The sequence below is a fragment of the Mercenaria mercenaria genome, chromosome 12 (genome assembly GCF_021730395.1).
Source record: "Mercenaria mercenaria strain notata chromosome 12, MADL_Memer_1, whole genome shotgun sequence".
Lineage (NCBI taxonomy): Eukaryota > Metazoa > Mollusca > Bivalvia > Venerida > Veneridae > Mercenaria > Mercenaria mercenaria.
In genome coordinates, this window is record NC_069372.1 from 9731016 (window position 1) to 9747261 (window position 16246).

Sequence of the window (16246 nt, forward strand, 5' to 3'; positions counted from 1 at the left end):
AATTGTGGTTCCAAGTATGTTTAAATGAAAGAAAGACGTATTTTATATGATATCTATGTCCTCTTTCATATGTACCTTGTGTTGCTTTGTTCATAGATGCAAAAAATGTACCAAAATAAATACAGTCGTCAAATGTCATGTTAGTGGAACTCCTGTCACATTTTTGATATTACACTGTGGTAATATTGTCTTAAAGCTGACTTCTTTATAAGTAGATGTCAAATGTTTAATATCCTCTATTTAAAATAGTACGATTTCCTTTAATTTCAATAGTTTCTCTGTCTTTTAATACAGTGAATGTATTCGCCGTCATTTCTTTAATCATTTACATTATTAATTTACATTTTCCCGAAACATGTGAACTTCCGCTTCCTATCAGACATGCGCAATCAATCATTTCATGGTAAACGTGCATACTGTCAGCAAGATGAATATGCTAATTGAAAAGAAATAAATGTCATTGAAGGCTTTAAATTCTGAAGCACTACTTCTTCACATGGACTTTTCTTAGCATGGAATGACAATGAAGGTATATTCCACGTTTTATTTGTTTACAAAAGCATTTACAGATGCGATATATTACATGTTTGTCTTAGTGATAATTAAATATAAATAAGAAATATATACAATTATAAAATATCAATTTGCAATGAATACTTTCGAAGTTGTAATTTGAAGAATAAGCATACGAAATGTAACTTATGACATGTTTCCTTTTAATGTATTTCCAGTTCGGCCGTTTTGTATTTCTTTGAAATTAACAGCGTTGCATTTGTCTATATAAATGTAGTAAACTACTTACTTATAAGAAAACTTGTGTAGTCTGTATTTGTGGAAACACTTTCTGGTCAGAGTTTTCTGAATTTAAGAATGTTTTTAATATGAATTCTTCTTAACCATTGAGTAGCGAAGACCAATTAACTCTTAACTTTTAACATTTTTTCCCTTTTTTATTATCTAAACATGTGATAAATGTTTTACTTTCTTTTTTCAATTTTGCCCTTGTGTTTCTTTATGACGCACTATAATGTAAATGTACAGTACGTATCATTGAAAATAAACAATTTCTGATTCACAAATTGCGTAACAAAATTATTTAACAAAATATTTTTTCTTGAAAAACTGTTTGAACTTACATTTTGACCGGCTGTCGTATTCAAATCTACGACGGAATATGAACGCAAAATACAATTCCAAATGTTCTGCTCGTAAAATAGCTGTAGTGAAAATATTGGAATCAAATTTAAAAGTTTGATTTACCTTCTATCTAATTATCCCGCAACAAGTACAAATAAATTCGACTAAGGCTTACATACATATTTATTTAGTTAGTTTATTTACATATGTAAAAATCCCAGAATTTGTCCTATGGACATTTTACTTTGAATATCATCCATTTACGGCGAACACTTGACACGTTCGAAATTAAAAGTTACAAACTTTTAAGACATTAATATTAATAAACCAAAGATAACAGGACTAGAAAATGTAAAACCTTTAAAATATTAGGTGACAACAATAGCTGAAATTTTCAATGAAAAACACCCCATGGAAGTGTATGTCTAAAGATAAATTCAAATGTTCGGGAAAAAAATAATCAAAAGTTAGAAGTAATAAAAGAATAGAGTAAGAACTTGTTTAAGAACTACTTTGGTAAAAACTGATCTTTCGTTAACCATAACTTATTATATATTTTGCGTTTTAATATAATTGACAAACAACGTTCCAAATAGAGCAGAACGTTTTATGAGACTGTCTTCATAATAATAATGTGCAATTGTTCATATAAGGCGGAAATAAGATTTTAACGTGTTTGTATTAATCTGTCACGGAAAGGCTGAAGTGTAAAATGTATTCCAGGATATTTTAAAACTTGAAAATTTTTGTTATTTTCATGAGCAAAAACTTAAACCTGGGACTTTCCAACTTGAATTGCATAACATTACCAACTTTTAGTAACATCGCTAAACCGATAAAGTGGGACAGCTTTACCTATCATAAAAATCAATAAAACCAATAATCCGATATCTCTGCTATCGGACGCTTTCGTGGATTTCCGTACTAATTGTTGTTGTTGTAGTATAACCGGGGGAAAATCGGTAATTAACAGCTGATGCATTTGCAGACGCACAGTTTACTAAACAAGTTTTAATTGATATTAAAGTGAAAAGCGGAACATTAATTAGTCGAAAATGTATATAATACTTATCAATTGTCAAATAAAAGTAATATCTAAGAATATGAATACGTTATCTATATACGTTACATATTATACATCATATCAAAGAGCCATAAAATTAAATATATTTTATAGTTCTTTGTTCAAACACAAAAAAATACTTTCTAGTTAATACATGAAACATAATGCTAAACATATATCTATGTACGCACAACAATTAACTGTCTGTAAATAATCATTAATCACAGGAATTACATATACTTTGTATTAAACTAAATCACTGTCTTTTATACAGCACTACTGTCTTCTACATCTGAGCTATGACATTTATCAAGGCCTTAAGTTTCTCTTTCTTACTTAGTACAGTTTTAAGATAATAGACTTAACTAAGTAATTATTTAAGTTTGTTTTTTCGTGAAATTTGGGCAAGGATCTTCACTCAGTACATATTTACGGAAAACTCTGTTGACATTTAATGGTATAATCTAAATTCGTAGACTGACAAGTCAATAACGATAATTTATTACTGTTAATTCTAAAGGTGGGTAATAATTTGTACTGATTCTTTCTGTTGTCATAAGATTAATGAAATAAGTGAAAAAATCATAAAAACTCAATCCCCGAGAGAAAGAAAAAAGAAGATATATAAACAGAAAAAGGTGATATATATTACAACACACTAAAACCATAAAAATACCTGTTTGGTAACATATTTTTTTGACCTAGCTTGAAACAACACTGACCGGATATTGCTCACCCCTAGGCAATATTGTAATACACTGTGAAATTGAAAGGGTTATTAAACATTTGACACAATAAAATTATTTTATGTTTAATGTAATTGTGTGCAATCTTGGGACTAAATTAAGTTAATTTTCAAACAAATAATTAAAAATGTACCATAAACAGGCATTAAAGGCACCGGCCTCCAGATCGTTCGACAACAATTTTTTTTAGACTTCTGGAAATTAATGCTATATTTCTTAAGAATGTTTTGAAACTTAATTACTGAGAAACTAAACGTTACGGAAACAGACGAGAATTAGTTGTTTTAACTGCTTTTTACGATTAAAATTAAAAAGCGTTTTGTATATTCAAGCTCATGAACACTAAACCCACCATAGCGTTATTGGTAACGACAGCGGAAAACTTTATTTTTGCCGCGGCGGTCCGGGTTCGATTCCCAGCGCGGTCATCTTATTTCTTGATCTGGCATTTTTAAATAGATCTAGTTTAGAAACAAGACTTCATATTCTAATGTTCATAATATGACCAAACTTCAAATTGAAAGATAGCCTTGATGAACCGATAATTCTGTTGTTGTTGTTTCTTTAACCTCCTTATAATATTTTTATTCTGTATTTTTAAATTAAAGCAGCCATTTGTCGATTTATCGTAAAGATTATCTGATATAAGTATATCCGGTGTATTTATTTGTTTCTGAATTCAACAGTTAATTCCTTGAATTGGTCTAATTACAATCTCATTTTTTGGCACTACAATCAATAAGCAATTTGTATCGACAAAGCACCTGCAAACCGGAGGCTAGCAGACGACAATATTTTCCGTAACAGTTTCCGAGTACTTACGGATAACGGCGGAAATAGCCGGAATATTTGAAGAAATGTTCAATGTACACACTAAAATGCAAAAAGGACCAAACAAACCATTATTAAATTTATAACAAATTACACATAACAAAAATTGAATATTTTTTCTACATTTTTAGGGGTATCGATTTTTTGATTATTTGCCGAAAATATCTAATTTTATCTGTTATATTTGAAAAAGTCAGTTTTTTTGTCCCGTTTCCTACAGAGTCTATATGAACTGAGGTGGGTCTATTTAAAGTCAAAAAGGACCAACCAAATATTAAAATATTTTTTAAAAGAATATTCATAATATCCGGAATAAATTTAACTTTAATTTGTGGGGTATCGAATTTTTGATTTCCAAACAGAACTTTTTCTATTTAAGTTTAAGTAATTTTTTCCTTCTTTGTTTATATAGGCAAATTTATCGATTTTCCGATAGATCGATGTTACTAAAAGTTGGTAATGATTTCTCATAAAATCAAAACCTATAGTTTGATGATAGCTTATCTCTGAACTATGCAAAACAAAAAAATATATATACGAAAAACACTTTTACAGATTGTTTATATCTCTGTTTGTTTGCAGACGAAGTATTTGCCCAAAATGGCGACTCCTTCATCAAGAATATTAGTTATTTTAGGTTTCTGAGATAGGTACAAAGTGCTAATGATAGTCCTATTCAATAATTTTACATTCACAGTGTAAGACACATACACGGACCCTCAATATAAAGCAACGAAGACTCCAGCCTATGTTGAATTCAAGACGTTTCACTTTCGAAGTCAGTGCAATAACAACTTAAGCAACATCCGTACGGACTTACTTTATGTACACACTTAATGACGTCATTTGTTCTAAGGATTCACAGTTTAGGTCAATTTTCTGTAAGCACCAAAAACAAAACCAATATGAAGAGGGGGTGGGGCAAATACTTATAGTCTCAGACAACTTGATATGTGTACCCGTTTTAGTATTCAAGCCATATACGAAGAATGAAGGGTGAAATTGCATGAATCAGTTCTGGTTACCATTGTAACGGGAATATTTTTAATATCTCATAGAAAAAAGTACACGCACCTGAATGTATTGTATGGATTCAGCAGGGCAATGATACCCATTTCAATTAAAAGAAGAAATTTAGTTGGTGATTCATATTTGAGATTTTATGAAAATGAACAAATAATGAGATTTAAGAAACTTATTTATGCCTAGATTACAGTTAACGTGAAATAATATTACAATGCCGTTTTAGAAGTATAACAAAATAGGACTATTTCAAGTATACTCTTTTAAAAAAACTATAAAGCGGTATATCTTAAATGATTTTTTTTCATAAAAATATCAGCAGTATCTGAGCACGGAGTGCTTTGGGTGAAATATTGTGACCGTTCACCGTCCGGCGACCATCCGTCAATCCGTCGTCCGTCCTTCCACACATTCTTTGGAACAACATCTCCTCTGAAGAAACTTGGCCTTGATGTTCTTTGGCTGGTCCTCTCCCAAAGTTGTTTAAATGGTTTCGTTTGGTTCCGCATAGGGCTGCCGGGGCTACAAATAGAAAAATCTAAAAATGACATCTCCTCTAAAACGACTGGTCCTAGTGTAATTCAATTTCATACAAATGGTCCTTACGTAAGCTTCTACCAAGATATCTTGATTCGTCAGAAAACATTACCACCAGGACGTGGTCGCTTTTTCTATGTATAAAGTGGAAACTTTAAAAGTCTTCTTGTATGAAACTACTGACCCTATTTTCAACAAGACCTCGGTAAAACCGAATGATGCTCATCGATGCAGGTGTTTGTCCCGATATGGGGAATAACGTATTAGAAACATAAAATGGAGATAATAAAAAGGAGAAAAAATAAACTGAGATAATTCAAAAAGTAGGTAAGGTTTTTTGACACTGCACTTCGCATCAATGGCCGCTATCATTTTGTGAAGTAATGCTCCGGACAAGCCTTACTTTGTTTAATAAAGGGAAATAATTCAAAACCTACGTACGGTATGATCCTTTCACACTGCACTTTGTCTCAATAGCCTCTCTGATTACGTGTAGTTCAATCAAATGCCATAAATACTTAACAAGTTATACTGCGGATACAAGTGTGACGGACGGAAGAACAGACACACGGACGGGAGGACAGACAAAGCGGCAACTATATGCTCGCCCTTCGGGGAGAATAAAAATGATTTCATACAAATTATCCTTGTGTGGCCATCTACCAAGATTGTTCTTTTTTTCTGATTTGTCAGATAAATGGCGGTCAGGGCACGTGATCACTTTTCCCTTTATGTATATGGTGGGAACTTGTAGGAAATTTCTGTTCCAATTTTAATATAATTTCACGTACAAGGTTCTTGTGTGACTCTCTGACACGTGTGTTCAAAACTATTTCGATCTGTCTAAAAACATGATTGCCAGGGAGTGTGGTCACGTCTTCCTTGCAAACTTCAAAAATCATTGTGTCAGAAACAGCGGACCCGATTTTAAAATCCTTTTCAGAAACTGCTGGCCCTTTAAAAAAATTCAAACATACATTGTTTCATGATAATTTCATAGATGTTTTTGCATAATTATCTTCCAAAACTGTTGAAGCAAGCAGAGTATCTCAAATGAGCGACCTGGGGCCATCATGACCATCTTGTTGGGAAATCCTATTATTGTTATTACTTTTCAATGGAAAATCCCATTGCCAGTTTTTAAGGAAAATACCATTGCTAGTTTTAAAGGGAATTCAATTATCTGTCTTTAGTGGGAAATCCCATTATTATTTTGGAATGGGAAATCCATTTGCCAGTTTTTATAGGAAAATCCCATTATCAGTACAAACACGGAGTTCAAATCCACCGAAGAACATCGGTTTGGTACAAAATCTAAACGGTATAGGATTTCAAGATCATCAAATAATGGACATTGTGGATTTTACTTTTCATTGGCTTTCTGTGTTTTATTGTCAAAAAACCAATTACTCAAAATTAAGTAATGGAATAGCAGAATGTACTGCTATTTGCAACCTTTTATCATGGTTCGTTGATAAATCATTTAAAATCTTTGAATTTGGATGAACCAGTTTCATGCCTACTACCAAGTTGAAATTTGCTGAATCATACTAGGAAGCCCATGGCATTGATTTACGTCTGTTTAAAAGTTCCCCAAGAAACAAAACAAATCGTGTTCACATAAAGTTCACTTGTCATTTTGATACGTTTTATGAAATATACTTCCTGCAGATGGAGCATTTTGTATGTATAGTAACGTGCCATTTTAGACTACTTGAATTTTTTTCCAAAATACGTTTCCTTGTTTAAAGTATGTATTGTCATATCTAGCTAAGCCGCGCGCACGTAGCTACGATATGCATACAGTGTCGGTGTAATAGTTTATGGACTATATCGAGGGTTCAACGCAATAAGAGCGTATCTACATATAATAACTACGCCCTTATTGCGTTGAACCCTGAATATGCCTCTTTCTCATGACTCCGATTATTTTGGGTTACTCCAAGTATAGCTCTTGCAACAGTGACAGTTTCTGAGGGTCATTGCAAATTATTACGAAACAACTTTTAGTTGGTTAAAATGAGATGGTTAAATTTGAATCAACTACAGTTAATACACATTTTCAGATTCATGTTTTTATGTTTTAAGAACCAATTCATTTATACACTACTCAAACAAACTGGCAAAACCTTAATTTGTCAAAAATAAGTGGATTAGGATGAAATGGTCAGCGAGAAAATACCTAACAGATTCAAGTTGAGATTTAGACTGTCCAATTATTGACAGATTAATTTGTTTATCACTCTATCAGCTTTATATATATATATATATATATATATATATATATATATATATATATATATATATATATATATATATATATATATATTATTTATTTATTTATTTATTTATCTTTCAAGAAGTGTTCTGTAACTTTATCTGTTTTGCTGCTAATATGTATTTTATTTTTGTTTTTATTGAATGACCAGTTAAGGGTACTACGGCCATAATTATTTTTGGACAACCTTCAATCAAGCAAAATATTCCAAAAATAATTTCTCCCTAATAACTGTTCAGAAATGACGATAATTAAGCATAACACCATCTGACTTTTGACCTCTCTCCAGTTTTGACCTTGACATTGAACCTTGTGCCAATGAGGTAAACAACTGATTCTAGTGTTACGAATCCTTCCTACGGCTTAGAAGATATGAAACGGACAAGGGGTGAAGCTATTTTACCTTTGAACTTCATATGTGACCGTGTCCTTGGACCTAGTAGTCTATTTCACAAGTGGTTCTTGTAGTATGATGACCACCGTTGGTTTAAACAATATCTATTATCAAATATACATTACATACAAACATATATTAATGTCCTATAACTGAGGAGTAAGCTATTAGCTTGTATCAAAACCGATATTATAAGTATTTATTCGAATTAAAGGGATATGCTTCCGGAAAGGAGTTACAGTCGGTTACAGAACGCGCGTGACTCCTATATAGCGCCACACACTTCGGTTTGAGTAATTGACATACCATACAGTTGTTAAGGAGTGCAGTGCACATTACACGAGCCTTGAATTCCATATCCAAATTAAAACTACAAAATCGTGTTACTTTCGGTTTCAGGTTTTTCAGATACTCGTATTGTTGGTCGTGTTGGCGGTCAAGTATGGCAAAGCCAATGTGGAACCTCTGGAATACCTACCAACGGAACTCCAGGGCTACCTGGACGACTGCCATTCTGTCGGAGATCTCAGAAACCAGTCAGGTACCACATAACTATCATACAGTAGTAAGCATACTTTACTGTGACGTTCTGCAGTATCTATAACAAGAAACGCGGCAATGCCACGAAACCAGGTTTTCAACACTTTTCATCAGAATAAACAAGAGTGCCAGAATGTCACAATATACGCCCGTCACAGCAAATTTCTTTATTCTAGCACCTGTATTTGCAGATGTAATTCTAATTTTGTGGTTGTTTAGTAATCATTGTAATTCTTTTGTTTTTCTAAGTCCACAAAAAACTCCTTACCAGGTAGAGATACCTTAAAATACACCTAAAATTAGAAAGTAACAACTATGTTGTACCACAGAAAAGTGGTCTTAAAAAAGTAACAATATAAGTTATTTATAGTAACAACTAAGGGAAGTTAATCATATAAAAAAAAAATAAAAAAAAAAAATTGTAAGTCCACACAGAAATCCTTACCAGGTACAGATTGGTCAAAATACACCTCAAAATTGGATGTAACATGCATGTTGTACTACAAAAAAGTGGTCTCGATTTTTCCCTACGTCTAGTAATGAAAAAGTTACAATATAAGCTATTTATAGTAATAACAAAGGGAAGTAATTCTAAAGAAGGGAACTGCGCAAGACACTTCGTCTCATGATGGTGTATAATTGTGCCAAGTTACATCAAAATCCCTCTGTGCATGAAGAAGATATGCTCCGGACAAAGTTTTCATTCTTGTATCCTTTGACCTCTAAGTGTGACCTTGACCTTAGACCTAGGGACCTGGTTCTTGCGCATGACACTCCGTCTCATGATGGTGAACAATTGTGCCAACTTTCATCAAAATCCCTCCATGCATGTAGAAGATATGCTAACCCTAACCCTAACCTAACCCTAACCCTATTTTTAGTAACAATGACCTTGACCTTGATTCCAGAAACCCCAAAATCAATCCCAAGCTACAACTTTATATAAGTTTTCTATACACCAAGTTTCATCATGATAGCTCATTCCTAAGTTAAGTTATTGACCGGAAACCCTTTTTCTATTTTAAGTAACAGTGACCTTGACCTTGACCCCAGAAACCCCAAAATCAATCCCAGCCTTTGTCTTGATATAAGCTACATACATACCAAGTTTTATTCAAATATCTTTACCGAAACAAAAGTTATTGACCGGAAACCCTTTTTCTATTTTAAGTAACAGTAACCTTGACCTTGACCCCAGAAACCCCAAAATCAATCCCAGCCTTTGACTTGATATAAGCTACATACATACCAAGTTTTATTCAAAAATCTTTACCGAAACAAACGTTATTGACCGGAAACACCAGTTTGACGCCGCCGCCGCTGCCGCCGCCCGCCCGCCCGACCGACATCTACCCCAATCTAATAACTCAGGTTTTCGTTGAAAACCTGGTTAAAAATTAAAAGCAAATTTATTTTGACTTTGTTTCGTGTAAAATTTGATGATGAGAAATTAAACTGATGTAATTAAAGCATTGAATTGCACGTGTAGATGTTATTGTCAAGATTTGAAGATGCTCATTCCGAATTATTTATCTTTTACAAATACCAGCATTAATAAATTAGTACCTTTCAGAATTATTTGGAGATGTTATTTGTGAACTTCTAAATGTTAAAGGTTTATAACACCCAAACTTTATATTTCAAAAGTTTAAATAACAACTTATTACATACTCGTTTCTATTCCCCGTTAAGTTACACTGGTACCGGAAACGTCAATATTTTTCCATACACTTACGCCTGAAGTTTATATCGGGTGCGTGACGTAATTCAGTGTGGGTTGTTGCACTATTTTTTCTATTTAGTTCAGTATTGTCAGTCATATTCAGGCTATTGAACAAATTTATGATATTTACATTATATTTATACGTGTAGATGCGTATGTAATAAAAAGGTTATTATCTTTGCATCGGAAAATATGCACTCGTTCTTCAGCGGAAGAATATTCCGCTTCCACTGAAGAACTCGTGCGTATTTCCTGATACAAAGCTAATAACCTATAAATATAGTGCATTTGAACTTAAAATGAACACGTTTATGCGTATTTAGAATAGTATGCATTGAATTTAAAAGACTACACACTTAATAAATGTAAGCTAAACACGGTATTAATATAAAGCTACCGCTAAAAATATGGAAGTTATATTAACAAATAACTAAGACTGTAGAACATTACAATATAAATGTAGCACAATCTATTTATTTAGCACTAAAATGTTTGTTTCTGGTAACCCATCCCTACCTAGTTAAACCCACCGACCCTATGGTTTTTTCAAGATTCTTTTACGAAAATATAGTATGTATCAATTTGCCAGCAGCCAAATAATCAATATTACCCGCGGCCGTTTCCTTTTATAATACTTTAAAATACACAATACACAACATGTGATCAATCAAGGGATTAGCGGGTCACCATCATAAATGCTCCCGCCATCCCTTAATTGCCGCGCGACTTGTCATAAACCGATAGAGTACTCAAACGCTGCCACGTGCCTCTCAATCTTTACTTTAGTTAAAACATGCGATAGACCAATGACAGCTCTGGATGTAGAACGCGGACAAATTATTTTGCTCCGCCTTGTACCTGATGACATATGTCATCGTTGACTGAAGTAATTATGTACAAAGTTAAAGCATAGCAAAAGTTCCTTTTAGGGCACATCTATATAAATAATTATGTAATGATCATCTTGTAAAATTTTGGTTGCAATGCCTGTCATCAGTGTGTGGAACCCCAAGATCGGACACAAGGACAAGACCATTCTACTTTATTGACATTTCATATCCGCACGTTTAAGCGCACCCTGGGGCGTTAATTTTGCATCAAGGGTGCGTTTATTTCTGTACCAAAATACAAAAAAGCGGGAATTTTGAAAAAGAACTATGTTGTTTTCTACTACCTAAAAATGTCGAGTCCGTTATTTCCAAACTATTTACGCTAACATACATGTAAGTTGTTACATCCTACAAAAAATAAATCCGTTACCACTTTCAATGTGTAAATACGGCAAGACACATTGACTCGGTCAGTCAACACGCGTAGTGTTCCATTCGATGCGTGAATTTGTTGCGCACAATTAGAGGGTCGCAATGGGATTTGTTTTCACATATAGACCATGCATTCGATGGTAACTGCGTATGTTAACCTTTGTGACACATAAGATGTTTGGCAAAACATGTTTGTTTTTTAAAAAATGCCACATTGCCATCCTCGGGTAAAGTTATAGGTAAATCGCGGAGCGCGTTTAAAGAGTCGCCTCAATTAGGAAAGAATAATTTTAACGTGAGAGGTTATTATTAAGGTCACGGAGTTTGATTGGCCAGCCTGTAATTACAACGGCTTTCTAGATCAATTGCTCAATCAAGTGTGACTCACCAATTCATAATGTTCCATCTCAGATATTTACCGTTATCGTCAAAGAAATGAAATTCACGTTTCATGGACTCAATTTTAAGGCAATGCCATGTATTACAGTACAATCGTGGTCCTGGTATTCAAAAAATTGCAACTCAAACAAGTTGAAAACAGGCCGTAAGGACATAATAATACATACAGCCAGGTAGTTTTTGCACCTGAAAAAGTTAATGAGGGCCGGAATGTTAATGCTTGGAGACAAATACCTTATTAAAGTATAAACATCCCCGGTTCATCAGTGTGCTATCTCCAAAAAAATATATACACATTATATGTAAATCATAGAGGTCAAAATGTCATGAAGGTCATCAAGATGCAATGATTTGTGAATAATTTCACATTATACTGGATTTGATTTACAATTATAGGTTTAAATAAACCATACATTTGTATCCAATTAACAAATTATGACTCGCACTCGAAAATACATTTTACGAGTATACTCATCTATCAAGGTTAAATATCACAGGGTATTTATACTGAACAAAATAACTAACGGCCATTAGCTAATATTCCAATATCTGTGCAATTTCTGTACATTGCAATTTAGTATATGTTTAAACAAACATAATAAATTTTCAAAAATTTTAAATGACGCAAACATTTATTCTTTTCAAAATTACTAACTCAGCCCATTTGTAAAAAGTCACAATAACTCATAAAAGCTGGTTTAGAACACGAGTGAATACCATTTGGTTTTGTTGAAAGTTCGGCATTTTATCAGTGACATATTGTTTTGAGTGTACAAAACATATTAAGAAGTATTTATGTTATTTTGAAGATATTTGCAAAATAAATGGGGACAGGTGGAGTGCGGATTGGCTGTTTTATTTAGTATATGTTGGTTATATATAATTTTAGAAAAGCTTTATAGTTACAAATTAAAAACGTCTCAGTAAATCTTAATGTAATATTTACATACATATTAATTAGAATAAGGTTGAAGTTCACCTTTTGGCAGGTCATGTCGTTAAGTTTTCAATGTTTGCTTTTGTTGCTTTATTTTAAATAGGGTTGAGACTACATAAGCAAATATTTCTGATTTCTTGTTAAGATAATTTCCTTCATTTAATGATGCAATCAGTTTGATCGTACAGATGCTAGCCAGTTTAAATGTCACAAATATATGTCAAAGGTCACAGTAAATGGTATAAAATATAAATAAGCATGGTCATATTGAATACTGAAAAGATACATAATCTTGCATACAGAAGGGTATCGTTTATCAACTACAATTATGCTTACTTTTATTGATAAACCATTTAATCGCGTTAATTTATGAAAGGACAGAAATAAATTGCTATCAATATTCTACTCTTTTTTCAGAAGGGTAATGTTTTAATTCGGTTTTTTTTTTATATTTTCTGGTCCTTTGAGATCATGCAGTCTATTTAACATGTATGTACGGTATTAGTGGGCGTGAGAGGTGTTGCATATTTCATTACTATTAAACCGAGACTACTATTATTCTTCTTGGTCGCACTCAGTGCTTTCAAAGGATCTTTTTACAGATTTTATTGATATATTATTTCATTCTATGATTAAAAACTATTGTGTGTCCGAAATAAGGCTATTTATTTGTACTGTTTAGTTTATCAGCTGGAACATTTTGTCCTGGCACTGGTTCCATTACATCCTTTCATAGCTTTGGCTATTGTATCATCACCCCCAGGATATGGTGCCTGCTTTTTAATTTAGTCATTTGGCAGTTCCTGTGATATGCAGGCTCCGTAACCTCAGATGCCCTTTCTAAATTCCAGTTTGCTTAGTTCTGCCCATTGTTTTCTCGTTTAGGGCAAACCCATTATTTTAACTGGGGACCATACGCCGCTTTTCATGGAATTACACGCTAGTGTATCATTGAAGGTTCCATGTGCACTGCCGTATGAATACATCTGCGGATGTCTCTAAATTACATTCTTGTACTTAAAACATATGTAAATGTTGAGTTCTGCTCAACCCTGTGCTAGAGGGCATGGAAGATGGCTTGCACTTCCACTACCATCCATGAACAGCCTCAATCAAACAGTGTCTGCAACAGTTTTGTTTATGTCCTGTTGGGCGACCTGTGGTTTTCCATTTTTTTAGGAGTTGATCTAACACACAAATAAAGGAAGGTTATTAAGAAGAAAGCAATGTCAAGTTATACACAAGTTATACACAAGGTCACTAATTCTGTATGCAGATTGAATAAATTCCCTTCAGCACTTTTAAAGTTATAGCCAGGACAACTCAATTAGATACAAGGTGATAAGTCGAAAAGTGAGCAAGGTAGTGTTATGATTCTTGTACACAGCAATTTCCCTTAATGTCACCTGTTTTTGTATTCAGTTCCATTCGCACATTTACATCGAATACCACTAAGGATGATCAAAGTAGATGATTGGTAAAAAAATTAAACAATAAAGTGTTAACAACGTCCTACATCTAAAGACATTTTTCACAAACCACAAAGTGCGTGGGTGTTTTGACATAATCTAATCAAGTAAACAATCAGCTGCATCTGGCAAAAGGATACACTAAGTCTTTTTTCCATAAAGACTTATTTCATTAATTTTAGAAATTCTTGTAAACTAAACCCTGAAACGTAAGCTCTTTGTGTAACTATGAAAAGTTTTGTCAGTCTGAACTGTTATAATGTAACGTAGATTGTGGTGAAATAAATGATAAACTAAACAAAGTATGATATACTATCAAAGATCATTTGCTGTGCTGTAAATGACATATATTGATGATAACGTGTGTTAAGGAGCTGAGGCTGACCATTTGATGTGTGCTTAAACAAGTACATAATATAATTAATATTAATCTCTGTGTCTGTTGATTGTGACCAACTGCTGGGATGTTTCCTATATAATGGAACAATCCCTTCAGCAAGCAGGTTACCAGAGACCTTTGACAAAGCTTTATCAGCTGATGCTAGTAACGAACAATTGATGCCAGTAACGTAAGTACTATTTAGACGACTAAATAGAAAGTGATGTCAAGACAAAATGCTTTTGGTAATATGTCAGTTGCCAGTAGCCAGTAAATGGTTTAACAATTCAACAACATACTGCACCTCATTAGTTTCATTTAGCGTTTAACAATATGGTTCAGATAACTTAATTCCATAAAGGAAGATAATTTAAAAAGTGAGCGAGATAGACTCATGATTTTATACACAAGTTTCTTTTAGTTTACACTAATTTGTTTTAGCTCGATTTGATGAAAGCTTCAAGCTTATTGGAACCACTCCCGAGTCCGCTTCTTGGAAAAAGCAGTAGTGGTGTCATATGAGAAGTCATTGTCGTGACACCAGTGGGGCTCGAACCCACGACCCCTGGATTGAGCGGCAGACACCTTATCCACTAGACCACAGCTCCCCCTTCTTTTTTTCCTTTAATGACCTATATCTTTGTGTGAAATTTCAACAAAAACGATTGGGTAATTTTGGAGTTACTTTTTGGAAAAGAAATTTATATGCAAGTTTAATTAATAAAGGCAGATAATTCAAAAGGTAAGTTAGGTTAATTTATTGTACTTCTACAAAGCATTTTTCCCTAATGTCCTTAATTGTTGTATGAAGTTTGAATAACATCCATTCATCACTTCTGGATTACGCATTAATAGTATCTATAGATTGACATTTGTTCTGTTTTAGCTTTGCATAAATTCTAAATGACTACGAAATAGTTTCATAATACATTTAGGGTACAGTTTTCCAGAAATGTTGCGGGTACATAATTATTGAAATAAAAGCTTCACAGAAAAATCGCAAAATCAGAATGTCATAGCATGACCTTTTAACCCTCTAGTTTACCTAAAACGTTGTTATATTTTTTTGAGACAGCTATCAAAGTAACCTGGAATGTTCAAGCTTCAACAAATATATTGTCTCCGGGCATTAACATGCTGGCCGTCGTAAAACCACTTGGTTGTTGGTAGGAGCTCATTTTTCGTAAAACTGCACTTTCGTGAAACAGTGACTTTGTGACATAAAAACAAGACAGAAGGAATCCGACTGGACATCCGTAATAAATTCCAAGACTTTTGAAATGGTCATAAACTGATTTTGGCGAATTCTAATGAAAAACTGACAAACATGCACAAATCATTAGTAAAAAAAACTTTGGTCGTAGAAATAAGTAATAAATCGTGATTTTATAAATAACGCTAGCATTAGTTGCCTTATTTTCGTTTGTCACATATTTTCACGACCCAAATTTTGATCATTTACAGAAAGACCTATCTATGTAAATGTATTTTATTATTTAAAAAGATATTGTCAAAATGCACAAACAAC

At 33.2% G+C, this 16246-nt stretch overlaps 1 protein-coding gene across 1 annotated transcript in view; it reads left to right on the forward strand.

Annotated features, from left to right (window-relative positions):
• The first annotated feature begins 378 nt into the window (after window positions 1-378).
• LOC123533840 (uncharacterized) overlaps window positions 379-16246 on the forward strand; it is a 36297-nt gene continuing 20429 nt past the window's right edge. The window contains exons 1-2 of the mRNA XM_045315755.2: window positions 379-529; window positions 8409-8550. Coding sequence (XP_045171690.2) covers window positions 518-529; window positions 8409-8550 — 154 coding nt within the window. The 5' untranslated portion in view covers window positions 379-517. The remainder of the gene's footprint in view (window positions 530-8408; window positions 8551-16246) is intronic.